Source organism: Electrophorus electricus, chromosome 6 (assembly GCF_013358815.1).
Source record: "Electrophorus electricus isolate fEleEle1 chromosome 6, fEleEle1.pri, whole genome shotgun sequence".
In the NCBI taxonomy this organism is placed as follows: domain Eukaryota; kingdom Metazoa; phylum Chordata; class Actinopteri; order Gymnotiformes; family Gymnotidae; genus Electrophorus; species Electrophorus electricus.
In genome coordinates, this window is record NC_049540.1 from 28,352,030 (window position 1) to 28,367,033 (window position 15,004).

At 43.9% G+C, this 15,004-nt stretch overlaps 2 protein-coding genes across 3 annotated transcripts in view; both read right to left on the reverse strand.

Annotated features, from left to right (window-relative positions):
• Positions 1-5,193, reverse strand: LOC113586299 (solute carrier family 10 member 6-like). 2 transcript variants are annotated; one of them, XM_027024307.2, is made up of 7 exons: positions 4,991-5,193; positions 4,821-4,909; positions 3,640-3,758; positions 2,007-2,095; positions 1,736-1,911; positions 992-1,149; positions 1-897 (listed from the first exon to the last, which is right to left on the reverse strand). In XM_027024307.2, the coding sequence occupies exons 1-7, from the start codon at positions 5,171-5,173 to the stop codon at positions 779-781; spliced, it is 933 nt and encodes a 310-aa protein (XP_026880108.2). In that variant the 5' UTR covers positions 5,174-5,193; the 3' UTR covers positions 1-778. The 2 variants fall into 2 exon arrangements, with proteins under 2 accessions (XP_026880108.2, XP_026880107.2); XM_027024306.2 differs by having other exon boundaries at positions 1-166; positions 733-897; positions 4,821-5,193.
• A 4,866-nt stretch (positions 5,194-10,059) lies between these two features.
• sdad1 (SDA1 domain containing 1) overlaps positions 10,060-15,004 on the reverse strand; it is a 7,117-nt gene continuing 2,172 nt past the window's right edge. The window contains exons 8-22 of the mRNA XM_035526771.1: positions 14,950-15,004; positions 14,542-14,643; positions 14,301-14,370; positions 14,102-14,205; positions 13,778-13,835; positions 13,564-13,622; positions 13,404-13,480; positions 13,092-13,189; positions 12,494-12,570; positions 12,147-12,276; positions 11,589-11,680; positions 11,272-11,459; positions 10,950-11,034; positions 10,687-10,848; positions 10,060-10,307 (exon numbers count right to left, since the gene is read on the reverse strand). The exon at positions 14,950-15,004 is cut by the window's right edge and continues 20 nt beyond it. Coding sequence (XP_035382664.1) covers positions 10,263-10,307; positions 10,687-10,848; positions 10,950-11,034; positions 11,272-11,459; positions 11,589-11,680; positions 12,147-12,276; positions 12,494-12,570; positions 13,092-13,189; positions 13,404-13,480; positions 13,564-13,622; positions 13,778-13,835; positions 14,102-14,205; positions 14,301-14,370; positions 14,542-14,643; positions 14,950-15,004 — 1,402 coding nt within the window. The 3' untranslated portion in view covers positions 10,060-10,262. The remainder of the gene's footprint in view (positions 10,308-10,686; positions 10,849-10,949; positions 11,035-11,271; positions 11,460-11,588; positions 11,681-12,146; positions 12,277-12,493; positions 12,571-13,091; positions 13,190-13,403; positions 13,481-13,563; positions 13,623-13,777; positions 13,836-14,101; positions 14,206-14,300; positions 14,371-14,541; positions 14,644-14,949) is intronic.

Consider the following 15,004-nt stretch of genomic DNA (forward strand, 5'->3'; position numbering starts at 1 on the left):
CTCTCTCTCTCTCTCTCTCTCTCTCTCTCTCTCTCTCTCTCTCAGACACACCACACACACACACACATACAGTTGGTGAAGTATATTTGAGGACTACGGGACACAGAATGGTGATAAAGCACGTCAGAGCCCAGGTGCAAAAAATGCAGCGTGCTGGCCGACTTCACTACAATGGGATAATTTAAGAAGGGAGGGAGAGAAAGAGAAACAGAGCAGAAAAGGGCTGAAGAACACAAGTGTGATAAGATAAGATAAGATAAGATTCTGGATAAACCACCTCTAACACTTTACAATATGTTACCAAACAAAATCAACTACAAATTAAATATTCAGATTTATGGTCACATTTTCTTGTTACACCCCCAAAACAATTAATGTATTTTAAGCAATCATAAAATAAAATAAAACAGTAAATATAACATGGTGTATACTTAATGTATGCATTAACATATAATTATTAGTTACCATAGGAACAGCAACAACAAATGGAAATATTGTCATGCTAAATTAGTTATAATTGGCTGTAAAAACCTACCAATGTTTAAAGGAAAGGAAAAATTAAACAAGACTCGACTTGTAGGGAGGAAATTTAGCCCAATGTTTGCATGTCTGCATGCACAGTCACCCAAATTTGTTTTTCTTAAAACCATAATCCATTGGATTCCTGATCTACAAGTAAACTGAAATGATGAGCAATGCTGTTCCGTAATTTTTAACTCATTTAATGTTTACCTTCTGGGTCATTTCATTACTGCTTTGCTCTGGTGCCCAGAAAAAGTCACATTCGAACACTCTGGATTTCTCCATGTGAACGCGGCACACTGCGAGAACTCTGATTCTGTTTTTCCGTGGCGGTGAAGGGCTGCTTCTGACATTTTTTCTTATACATCTGAAAGACTTTAAGAAAAAAAAAAGATGTTAGAAATGGCTCCTGTGAAATATGTGTGAAAAATGTGTGGATCTGGAAAGGAGTGTTAGTGTGCTGTCCTACCTAACACCAGCAGCAAGCCCCCGCACAGCTGAACGCTGGAGTACATAACTGTTACCATGATTACTTCTGCAAGCTGTTCCAGGGAAAAAACCAACTGCAGCACACCTAAACAGATGTGCATGTTCTGAGCTCCTGTCTCCATGGCGATGGTCCTGCACCTGAAACCACAGTGACACAAGTGCTCTTGCTTTAACAAGATGTTGTTAGATTTGTGCTCATATATGTGTCGGTCACAAGTGAGAACGTCTCCCTGTGTGTTTGCAGGATTCGCTGTCATCACTCTGATTGGCTAGTCATGTTTTAATCATGTAGGGCTCATAATGTCTTAGTGCAGATGAAACCACCTTCTACCCAATACAGGTCCAGTAAACTAAGAGAATGGACTCACAGAGGTACTAAAAAAAATGACAGGCTTCATTTTAAACTGGTTTTAAACTGACTGAATCGCAATAACAGATTTCAACTCTCAGCGGACAGTTGAAAATGCTCTGCTAAGACCACACAGTTCCCCAACATTTGCAATACTTTTGCTTCCTCATCACTCATTCCCAAGTTAATCACTGCGTGCTGTAATAAAACTGGATTCCATAATGGAAAAAAATAACCAAATGGAGGTTATTCTTCACTGGAGCACTTCTAAAAATCTTTAATTCAACCTGGTCTTCTTGGTTTGGCTGTGCTGGCTGAACAGGTGCTTGAAGCTACACGTAGTAAATATTTAGTCCAACACAACACGTTTCTGACCGATTCAAAGGTTGTTGCAGTACAACAGCAATGCCAAATCCAGCCAGACCACCCAAGATGGGAAACACGCCTCCAATGACAAGGAGGGGCCAGCTTGTGTTCCATCTCACTTTCTCAAGTAGAACACTGATAACACCGAGACCCATAATCACCAGACCACCTATCGCTGACCCAATCTAGAGAGAGAGAGAGAGAGAGAGAGAGAGAGAATGTGTTAAGATATGTACTTTTACACTGTTTGGTTTATGGGAGTGTTTTTTGAAATGGTTACCTTCAAAATGATTTTTGCTGCTTTTGGCCACTTGTATTTGGTCACGATCCCAAAGCTCACTGGGATGATCATAGTGATAAAAGTGAATCCTGCAAACACACAGGGAGACATTCTCACTGGAACACTGCATGCACAGGCAGGAAGCAATGGCATGGTTACGCTTGAGTGAGACAAATAAAGTTGGCAACAGTAATTTCATATTTAATTATTTAGTGGCAGACTATGACCATCACATATATCAACACAAACCTCAGAACATCTTGCAAAAACAAGAGCACTAAATTAAAAATAACTTTGTGTTAAAATTTGCTACAATGCTGCTCCCTTTTCTGTAGAGCAAAGTCTGTTCTATCCGGCCGTACTAATGATCTAGCCATCATGCTAACATGTCTGCTCTTAGGTAGGTGAAAGGCTATGGCAAATATGGTTTGAGCTAGTGAGAGATACTGCATATTCTATCAGCTCTGCACATGCTGCACTGGCTTTGCTACGTATACTCATGTATCTCTGAATAAAGTGCGATTGCTTCTCAGTATCTCTGATCGTGCGTCACTCATTCTGAGGAAGGACAACCAGACCCAGGCGAGGCAGACGGTGGGACCAGAGGGACACGGTTAAGGAAAACACTTTTATATGTTGTTTAATTTTCACTTAGCAACAATTAACAACATGACAACAACATTGTCAGCAACTGTGTATAATGGTGTTTTGAGCTTAAAATGGTCATATGTCCAACACACAGACTCACTTCACTACCACCTGGACAGACATTTTCTTGCTCCCTATTTTAGAAAATAACATATGTTGCCATGGAAACTATGCATACAAACTAATTATTTATGAATTTTAAATAGGAATGAGAGACAATGATACTCTAAAGTGAGTGATGTACATTTGCACCCATTTGTGTGCACTTCACACAAATTGTAAAACGAATGTGACTTATTTCAGCTCTGGCAGAAAACATAAAGAAATATATCATTGAAAGAAAGAGACAAACCTTTATATAACAGAAATGTGGCTCTAAATGACTTGAGATTTGTCTGGTGTTGTTTTATAGGGCCCTGAGAAAAGCAGCTAACTTTATAAAGCACTCCATTCCACCGGGCAGTCAGTACTGGGGAGCGTGTGTGTGTGTGTGTGAGACATACAGCCGGTGTGTGTGTGTGACATACAGCCGGTGTGTGTGTGTGTGTGTGTGAGACATACAGCTGGTGTGTGTGTGTGACATACAGCCGGTGTGTGTGTGTGTGTGTGACATACAGCCAGTGTTGGTGTGTGTGTGTGTGTGACATACAGCCAGTGTTGGTGTGTGTGTGTGACATACAGCCAGTGTTGGTGTGTGTGTGTGTGTGACATACAGCCAGTGTTGGTGTGTGTGTGTGTGTGACATACAGCCAGTGTTGGTGTGTGTGTGTGATATACAGCCGGTGTGTGTGTGTGTGTGTGTGTGTGTGTGTGTGTGTGTGTGAGACATACAGCCAGTGTTGGTGTGTGTGTGTGTGTGACATACAGCCAGTGTTGGTGTGTGTGTGTGTGTGTGTGTGTGTGACATACAGCCAGTGTTGGTGTGTTTGTGTGTGTGATATACAGCTGGTGTGTGTGTTTGTGCGTGTGTGTGTGTGTACTTTACCTATCTGGAGATAAGGGATCTGGATACATCCTGCCGCGATCCATCCCTGCGTGTAGATGTACAGAGACAGTGGCAAGCCAGCGGTAGCCAGCAGGGTGGAGATACTCGTCATGGTGATGCTGAAGAGGGTGAGTGGGTGGGTGAGGGATGGAGGGAGGTGATCTCATCAATCATCAGTCTTTCTAAAAATGGCAGTTATGGACCCCCACACTAGCCAGTATGACAGACGAGAATGTAATTCATCTTACATACAAAACTGTATTTACAGTATTTACTGATGCCAAATCTGTGCCACATTAACATGTTTCTTCTCTCTTTATCCTGATTTACAAAAAGCAGTGTGTCCCAGAGTATAAATCAACTCCAAAGCAGAATTTCCTTTACATCAGCTCCTTTGGGCTCTTAGGAGGTCTGAGGAGGATGAGATGAGTGTGTTATTACAGGAATGTTAAAGTGTGTGAGAGCAGATTTACCCAGCCTTAGGTCAAACTTGCTCACACTTCTCTGCTGTATTGATTTTAAATGCTGGTTTTTAACCCCTAACCCCATTAAAATGTAACTTCTCACTACATTTCTTTATTTGGTCTGATTTTTAATCTTAAATCCTTCTTTAACAAGCTCAGTGGTTAAGGTACTTGACTTGTAATCGGAAGGTTGCTGGTTCAAATCCCACCTCTGCGAAGTTTCCACTGTTGGGCCCCTGAGCCCAGCAGTTTATAACCCTTAATTACTCAAGTAGTACTCAGTCATAATTGTAACTCGCTTTGAATAAAAGGGTCAGGTAAACGTACACGAGAGCTTTTTTTCCTAATAAGAGTAGATTGTCTAATGTTTATTGAAATATTTATACATTGAATATATTGAATATTTATCGATAAATTAGACCAGCTCATGACAAACGCAGAATTATTTCCAGAATAAATGGATATTCCTTTACAAAAAACAAAACAAAACAACTGCCACTATTTAAAGAAGAATTTAGCTGTAATAAAAAAAAAAACCCACAAGCAAAAGAGCTATTGTTTCATCATGTGATTGGCTGTCAAGAATTACATATTCAAAAACATTAAACTACACACACACACACATACACTGAACATAACACCAAGAAACACACACTCACATTGAACTTAACATCAACACACACACACTTAACACCCCGTCCCCCACACCACACACACCTGAGCTCCACGTCCCCATCTATCCAGTAGGTGATGATGTTGGAAAAGATCCCTCCAGGACACGAGCCCAGGATAATCACAGCGATGGCCTGCACAGAAGTGATGCTGAACCCCAGAGCCAACAGGTAGGCGGTCAGGGGCATAATGCCAAACTGGCACAGAAGACCCACCAGGATACCTGTTGGGTGGCGCAAGTGTCCCCAGATCTTCCGCACCTCCGCCGAGCAGCCAATGCAGAAGACCACAAGGGACATCGCAGCCATCAGTACCACGGTCAGATGCTGGTTGTGATTGGTTGTGAAGCCGGCCAGCATGCTAACGTTGCTAACGTTACTTTTGCAGTTGCTCCACATGTTGAAAATGCCACAGTGGGGTAAACTGGAGGAGGCAGTGTGAGAAAACACACTGGAGGAGAAGGAGAAAAGCAAGAGTTAAAGTTTAATTGCTGTGGCATACTGGTTGAACTTCGCTAACTAGAACGTTAAATGGCTGGATTCAGCCCAACACGAGCTTTCCCTTTTCATGTTCCCACCTGGCCTTAACCTACTTCGTCCGAGTACGTTTTCACTCTCTCGCATGTCATGTGTGTTTCATTGGTCTTAACGAGTATACAAAGCTACCTGTCTGGACAGTTGCTGGCGGCTGTGATCGGTAGGCCACCGTGGTTTATCCGACTTGGCTGTGCTCCTCACTAGTCAGCTTTCTGCAGTGTGTATCCTGGGATTTATCAGTGAAGTTCATTGCTGGATTATTACATTTCCCATACCGCTCCTGGACTACTTCATCTGAAGAACAGATATCGCATGCTACCTCCAGATGTTAACCAGCTCTCCTCTTGCCACCAGGTCAATGACTTTTGTAACCAGGCTTATCAATGGCACTAAAGCAACTGCTTGTACTGTAGACCCTCTGCCGGCCCCCTGATTAAACATTGCCAGCCTTCGCTTTTCCATTGATCATCAATGCCTCAGTTAGCTCAGGTTAGGTTCCTCCCAGCATAAAACTACCTGCTATTACCTCAGTCCTGAAGAAGTCAGGCATTGACCCCATAATCTTCATAGTTACCATCCTATATCAAACCTTCCTTTCGTCAGGAAGATACTGGACCGTGTAGTGTTGGCCCAACTCATCTGACCTCCAGCAACCTTTTTGAGCAGTTTCAGTCTATAGTTTACAGCAGAAACTGCTCTGGTAAGGGTCATGATTGATCTGGCAAGGGTCATAATTGATCTGGTATTGGCAGCTGATGCTGGTCTAGTGAACATCCTGGTCTTCTTCGATCTTACTACGGTGTTCGATACAGTCTTTCATCACATGTTGTTGCATAGGCTAAAGTTCTGGACTGGGGTCACTAACACATTAGTTGCCTGGTTTAGGTCATATCTCACCGACAGGTAACTTCAGGTCAGATACTTCTGCCCCCCTCACGGTGTCCTCCAGGGTTCAGTTCTTGGCCCCCTTCATAATCTACCTGCTTCCACTTGGTGATGTTCTCCGACAGCACAGTCTTCAATGTCACTGCAGATGATGCTCAAGTTTACATTTGCACCAAGTGCTCTGATACACTGATGTATGAGTCACTGCGCAGCTGCGTGGTTGACATTAAAAACTGGATGGCTTTGAACTTCCTCAAACTTAATAGTACGAAATCTGAAACCATTCTCATAGCACCTTCTTCTGCTCTCAAGAAAAATTGGTCAACCCACTCTGTCTATCCCAGGTTTAATCATGTCCTCTGTGACTCAGGTCCTTAACCTGAGTATCTACACTTTCACTGGAGACCCACATTAATAACATCACCATAATTGCCTTCTTCCACCTTAAAATATCTCCAGAATGTGTCCCTTACTCACTGGATTATTGCAGCTCAATTCTGGTTGGGCTCCCTGTTTGTCTTCTCAAGAAGCTTTAAATACATGCAGAATTGCATACACTGGCTCCTGGGCCATTATCACATACAGTTGTGGCCAAAAGTTTTGAGACTGACACAAATTTTGGTTTTCACAAAGTTTACTGCCTCAGTTTTTTTGTCAGAGGTTTTGTCAGAAAGTGGGTTGCCTAAGAACACTGCAATGAATAAGGAATGGTATCAAAACATCCTCCAAGAGCAACTTCTCCATACGAACCAAGAGCAATTTGGTGGTGAGCAATGCTTTTTCCAGCATGAGGGAGCACCATGTCACAAGACAAAAGTGATAACCAAGATAACCTGTGGTCAATCCTCAAAACGAGGGTGGACAAACAAAAACACAGAAACTGTGATCAACTCCAAGCACTCATTACGCAAGAATGGGTTGCCGTCAGTCAAGATTTTTCCCAGAAGCTGATATCCAAGATGCCAAGGCAAATTGCAGAAGTCTTAAAAAGAAGGGTCAACACTATAAATATGAAGCTTTTGCTTAACTGGATGCATTTGTCAATAAAAAGTTAAAAAAACTTATGAAATGCTTATAATTGTACCTCACTATACCATATAAACATCTGACAAAAGGATCTAAAAGAAAAACTGAGGTAGTAAACTTTGTGAAAATCAAAATGTGTCTCAAAACCTTTGGCCACGACTGTGCAGTATAGTCTTACTCCTGGTGTTTAAATCTTCACATGGTCTGGCTCCTGATTCCCTTTTTGCTCTGTCGTTCAGACAAAATCCCTCACGCTTGCTCCAGTCTGTGATGCTCATGATGTTCCTCCTGCCAATCCACACACATGTAGTGATGGTGCTTGTAGCGCTGCAGGCCCAAAACCGTGGAACTCCATCTCCTTAACCTCTGTCTCTGCCCATCACTCTCCACCTTCAAAAAGCATTTTAAAACTTTCCTCTTTTCAAACTGCTTTTCCTGATCTGTAAATCTTATTTTCTTCTTATTGCCTCACTGCTTTGGTATTTTATTGTAGTCGTGTTTTTGTTCTCTTACCATGTCTTCATCTCTTATTTTCTTTTATACACTATATTCTCATTTTATCATTTTTGTTTTACCCTGCTATTCTCTTCTTATAATGTTTTTGCTCTCATACTGTAGTGTCCTTGAGTATCCTGAAAGACACATAAAGAAAATGTATTATTATTATTAAGACAACTGAAATTTCATTACACCTCCAAAAGTTTACAGTGGCTATAAAAGCCACTCACCCCCAGCTCAAGGAAGCTCATAGCCTAGAGGGGAAAGGTACGTTCACTAAACAAACCAAGCGCCAACTGAGTACTGAGTACCCATAAATACATTCCAGAACGTGCATGGTCCAAATATGAGTACTACTGACTCTGGCACAGTTTAAGCACTACTCTAAAACCTGATTATGTATGCCAGGTTGTTAAGTCACTGAATGTTGGTGCTCATTCACTAAGTATTCTGAACATGATTTAATCGATGACTGACACATGCCTCTACATTGAATGGTTCACTGCAGAGCACTGTGCTGTTGTTCTGTGGCAACAAAATAATGTGCAAGACACTTATGTGGAAGAATGTTTTGTTTTGAATGTGAGAATATAATTATGTCTCAGCTGCCCACAATCCTTCCCTGAAAACACTGAAATCATTACTGAAATCATTACTGAAATCACTACCGAACTGTAACTAGTGTTGAAGGGCTTCACACAGCCTGTACTACTGAACTGTAATCACTACTGAACTATAATCTACAAAACTACAACTCCCACAGTGCATTGCATTAACTATGCTGAGGCTGGACATGGTGCTGTACTCTGAAAGTGAACAGATAGCATCACCGGTGCCACACGTTACTGATGCCGGTGGGGCTGGGTACAGTCTGAGTCACTGGGTAGGCCAAAAGGGCTGAGGTTGTGTGTGCGTGCTACTGGCATAGAGTGTAAGGCTCAAATGGAAGTGAAGGCCCTGAGCACGCCCGGAGCACACCCTGAGCACACCCTGACTGTAGCCCTCACTCTCAAGGTGCCAGGGGCTTAATTCAGCCAAATTAACTCACTATGAATGGAGGACCCCACTTGAAATGGCATGAAATTGTTGCTGGTGAATATCACACTATATAAAAAAAAGAATACCTATGGATATCCTGACGCAGATGTTTTAAAATCCTAGAAATACCCCCAACACTTGATATAATCTGTAACTTTATTCTCCATATAGTTGTAAGACTGTTCATAACTATAAAGCCATGTATTTAATATCTTTTCCTTCCATGGTCTTTATAACATTACTATGTGGTAGGAGTGAAGAACCCAGATTGTGACCCACTTTTCAGTAGATCTCTTCTCAACAGCGTGCTACGCAATTTTTAACTGGAGTACTATCTTTGGAAAAAAGTTTAAGTAGATGAATCCATACCAAACTGGGCTGTTGGAGTTCACCAGTTTGACAGGAGCAAACACACACACACGATAACAGGTTTTGGGTTTCCGATGTTGACAATGAGCACTAGTGGTCTGGCTGAGTGGAGACAGCAGGAAAAAACTATAAGCGCATTTCCACGAAACCCCAAAACACTGATATCGCACTGCTGTCTGTCAACACTAAGAGAAATAATTCAACATCCAAGAAGCTGTAACAATAGTGAGCCAGAGAAGGTAAAAACACGCTGCTAAAGTTGACCGTGTTGGTCTAACGCTTTGTCTTCACAAGGCATCTGTCCACCAAAGCCAGATCCAAAAGCCAGAACTAAAGCTCGAAGCTTTATTAGAAAGTGATCTGTGAAGTGCAGTTTTGCAGAATCTGTCTCTAAAGAAAAAAAAGACTACTCCAAGTATCCTATGGCAACTTAAAGCACTGGTCAAGCTGAGCACGGAAATGAACAACCTACTTAAGGGTCTTTGTAAAACACAGCGTTATTCATTCTTTACAGTGTATACACCTGTACAGAAAAGGGTTGAGTCTGGTACCATAGAGCAGAAGTGTCTACAGGTGCGACTTTTCGAACATCACAAAGACGTGTGGACAGGAAGCGGGAAGCAGTAGCTACTAAACAGCTGTTAGAAACTATCGCAACGTAAGACTCAAATTTCAAGGCTTTGGACATCGAAGTATGGTGCACATGCTGCTTTTGATAAAGACTGAAAGATCAGGTAAGATTGTTGGGTAAGAAGGTCACAATTCTGTGCACTTGTACATGGATTTTTGGCCCATTCACAGTGAAGACCGCTGACATCTGGACCCACTCTACCAAAACGGAGCGTTACGTCACAGTTAAGAACCTGGTTAGTAACGTGCGCTTCGAACAAGTCTAAAATCCTTTGAAAATCCTAAAAATAATGCAAAAACACTGACACGTCAAATGTATTTAATACAGGTCAAATACAAGACTGAGCAGAGTCCAGTCCAGAGATTGGCAAAGAGTTTGTGCAGTCTTTTAATCTCAGCTGTATCCATCAGAAGTGTTTTACTATAGAAAACTTCTAGAACGGGGGTGGGGGGGGGGGTTCACGAAGAGAGATCTAGAAAAGAGAAATCCCGAACATCTGAGAGGCTACTTATGTTTCCTCTTCTTCAGAAGGGCGTCTCGTAGAGCAATCTGTGAGAAGGGAACGAGAACAGACAGACATCAGGCTGAGCCTGCACTCTCAGAGTAATTATCATCGGCTTTTAAACACTTGTTATCTTGGTCTGAAAAACAAACCTTCAAGCTAAAATGTGACCTATGCCAATCAATCAATTAAAATCTTGATACAAGGCAGCACATTCACACAGTAGAGTCCCAGAAGTGTCCCAGAATGGACACATATGGACTTGTGCTATGGACACTGTGATATACTAGGTCCCAATGTATCCAACAGGCTTCTGCACTCTATAGCACTTCAAAATAAAAGTCTCAATTGGGGCGAGGGGGGGATTGGGAGGAGGTTCTCACAAACAAATAAAGGCCTTTATAATGAACGCGTGGCATCCGGCACCTGTTTCTCTCTGAAGGAGCGTTTGCCTTTGGTCCGGACATCCTGACTCTGCCTCATCATCATGAAGTTCTTCCTCTTCCTCTTCTCCTTGTTGCTGGTGCTGGCGAACGGGTTCAGTCTGTTCTTCTTCCTCACAAATTCCTTCCTGTCCGTCCGCCCAGCCTGGGCCCGGAGACAAAGGCGAGGTTTAATTTGCGGAAGGAAAACCAACCCAAGGGCTTAGTTTTATGGAGGCAATGTGGAGGGTTCCACAGTCCCCTCACCATGGCTGTGGCCAGCCGTGTCTCCTTGTCAGACTTGGGTTTCTTGTGCAAGCGCTCAATATCTCTCAGTGTGAGAAGCTCCCCTCTGAAACACAACACGCCTCACGTCACCACAGTTCTGCGACCAAACATGACCAAAATATGATTAATATGAACACTTGTATGAACAACGACCCCTAATATTTTGTAATATATTTCATGGGTTTAAATGTAACCTCTAATGGCGGGTTTTAACCCTTTAAAGCCTTTTCTCCTCAGGTAGGTCAGCAACTAAACAGCGGGGTGTGTACGCGCAGTGGGAGGGGAACCTCCTGTCGCGTACCTGTCTGCATCATCGTCGGCCTCAGCTCTCGTCCTCTTCTGGCTCTTCCCCGGCGCGGCGGTGACGTCTCTGGCCATCTGAGCCAGACGGATCTTCCTGAAGTCGTCCTGTGTGAGGAGGCGGCTGGCGCTCACCGCAGCTGCCTTTACCTTCCGCTCCTCTGCAGGGACGCTGTGGAGTTTCCCCGCCTGGCACGCGCACACACACACACGCGCGCGCGCACCGCCACAAACTTGAAACAGTCCAACATTCCACGCAAACTAGAATCGCATCAGGAATCAAACCCATGGACAGAGATGGACATACGAGGTCCATACCACTCCTTCCGGATCTTCATCAGAAGAATGGTGTACAGTGACCCATTCCCCATCATCATCATCTTCACTCATGCTGGCACTCTCCCAGCCATCTGGAAGAAAAAACAAACCATCAGGAAGGTTAAATCACATTCGCGTTATTAAGCGGTCCAACAGAGGGTCTCTCCAGCAGGTGGCGCTGTATCTCAGCAGCAATAAGTTCAAAAGGCCTGCTGAACGGAGTTGCGACTCACTTAAGTGAATCGATTCTTTCAAACTGTTGGCTTATATGAGAGTTTTGATTTGTTTGATTCAACGCAAAAAAGTGGACATGCAGAAGTATTGTGTGCTGCCAACGTGTACGTTTACATTTATGGCATTTAGCGGACGCTTTTATCCAAAGCAACTTACAATTCTGACTGAACACAACTTGAGTAATTGAGGGTTAAGGGTCTTTGCTCAGGGGCCCAACAGTGGAAACCTGGTGGTGGTGGGACTTGAACTGACAACCTTCTGATTACAAGTCCAGGACCTGAACCACCTTAACCAAAACACCGAGCAGATGTTTCAGTATCTGACCTTCGTTATCTCCTCCTCCGGCTTCCTCTTCCTCCAGGTCCAGGACCTCGGCCCCGGGGATGTAGTCCTTCGCCTCCAGTTCTCCGTAGTCCTGGATCCTGGCCTCCGCAGACGCCTCGGTGGGTTTCCCCTAGCGACGGAACAGCACATGTGGTTACCCGGCGTGCCACAGCGACAGACAGGTGTGATGGAGAGAGCGAATGAGTGGATCAATGAACAAAACAGACGAATGAACGAACGAATGAACAGACAGACAGACGAGTGGCTGAATGAGACGACAGTAGGCTGGAGAGTCAGATGAAGAGTCTGAGCTGGAGAGTCTGAGCTGGGTTGTCATGGCTACTCACCCTGTCCTTCCTGTGCAGCATGTGAGGATTGAGGTCTCTGAAGAGCTGAATTAGCCCCCTGGCAGACATCACCACATCTACACATTACACGCACACATGCACAACCACACGCACGTGCACACGCACAGACCCACACGCACGCGCGCACACACACAGATCCACACGCACCCGCGCACACACACAGACCCACACGCACCCGCGCACACACACAGACCCACACGCACACACACAGACCCACACGCACCCGCGCACACACACAGACCCACACGCACCCGCGCACACACACAGACCCACACGCACCCGCGCACACACACAGACCCACACGCACCCGCACACACAGACCCACACGCACCCGCACACACAGACCCACACGCACCCGCACACACACAGACCCACACGCACCCGCACACACACAGACCCACACGCACGCGCACACACACAGACAGACCCACACACACAGACACAGACTGTTGCTTTTACACTGCAAGGACCTGGTATCAAAGCTTCCATACAGCACTGCTATATAAAGGTGAACAGGTGAGAAACACAGTCATCAGCTGCAAACTCTTTAAAAGAAAAAAAAAAGGCTGAGTCATACTTTTGTCTTTGTGAGACTTGTACTGGGCGAGGTCCAGGAGCAGGTCTTCTGGCATAGAGAGAGGACAGCGTGTCACAATCTCCTTGATGGCATTAATACTGTACATACACACACACACACACACACACAGAAAGAAAGACATCTTCTATGAACTTTTTAATACCAAGAAACAGAACAAGATTAGACCCACAGAGATATAAAAACCACAAAGATGCAGATAAAGAATTTCCCTCTTAGTTATTTACTAAGAGAGTAAATAACACATACCAACACTGGTACGCAACACTAGTAGTGTGAATGACTAACACCTACCCTACTGTCATGACCTCTCCGGAGTTCCTGTCCGTGACGAAGTTGTTGGCGATGCTCATAATCACAGGCTCAATGACCTGGGACAGGAGCACAGTCCCATAAACCCATGTTCTCATCTGTGTGGGGAAAACTGACTTTCCACCGTGCGAGCTAAACTTACCTCCGGCGGGACCAGCGTGTGGGACGCCTGCGCAGCACACAGCAGGATCTTTGTGACCTCTGAACTCAGAAGGAAACAAAACAACATCAAGGACAACAGCAGGAGTACAAAACATTAGCCTGTGTGTGTCCGCGAAAGGACAGACACTGCTACTCAGTCATCGGAGACTCAGACGCTGCATTGAGTGCAGCTGGTCTGTGGAGAAAGTCTTTACCTCTCTGGTGAGGTTGCAGGAACCGCTGCACAAATGGGTAGAAGTTGAAGAGGAAGAGCTGTAGGAACCCCACACACACACACAGATCACATACAGATCAATAAACACTGAGATCACGTACACCGTAAAGATCACTCTCATAAAATGCTGAACAGGAAATCAGAAACCTTATAAAAAACAACCACCACCACATGGAAATAAACAAACAAGACCATTTATTAACCCTTTACTTTGCTCATGGCCTTTAGTATAAATAAAAATAACTACTTATTGGACGGTAATGAGGGTACAAGGACATAACCGTGATACAAGCATTTATTTTACCTCATGAATTCCCACAAGTCTGGAGATGAGCTCCATCATCATCATCTTCACCTCAAAGCGCTCCTTACAACTTTCCACCTGTTTCAGGAGCTTCTCTGCAAAATCTGTAACAATATGCAGCTTTTTAGTAAGGACAAAAACACCCAACAGATAGACAGAGAAAGCAGACCGCTAAGTTGTTGGCAGGTGAGTGTCATACCTTGGGGATCATGGATCACATGTATGGCAGAAAAATTAAAGACCTCAACCTTCTTTTTCTTTTTGTGTTTCTTCAGAAACAAAAATAAACAATTATTAGATTATTAATCCCATATACCATGTCATGTCAAAAATAAGAAATTGTTAGATTATTAATCCCATAAACCAGGTCACGTGAGAAATAACCAATAATTAGATTAATCCTGTAAATCAGGTCATGTAGCTGTTGAGCACAAAAACACCTTCAGGACTTTCATGGCTTTTTCCATCTTCTTCTTGTTTTTAGAAGTTTTCTTTCCAGTGGAGTATCGGACCATTAGATCCCTGGCGGAAGGCCCGTCGTCCTGGAGACGACAGATAAGCTCAGTCTGACCGTCACTGACACGCTGAGCAGGTGCACGTTTTTGACAGGACTCAGAATGACATTTTACAATCGGAGGAAAGCAGAAAGGGTCCCACACCAGCAGGACACACAACACACTTATAACTGGCAGAGAAATGTAGGAATACACACGTAAATGCAGGAATGCGGTTCTAAAGATTTTGGAAGCGTTTCTACTTTTTTTGAATGTAAAATCCCTGTGCTATGCATTTTTCATAAAGTGCAAATGAAGGTTTGTTTCCCATCTTAACTGAGGAGCACGCGGTACCTCCGAGTCCGAGCCGCTGCCCTTTTTCTCATCTTCGTCTTTCCCCAGGAAAAAT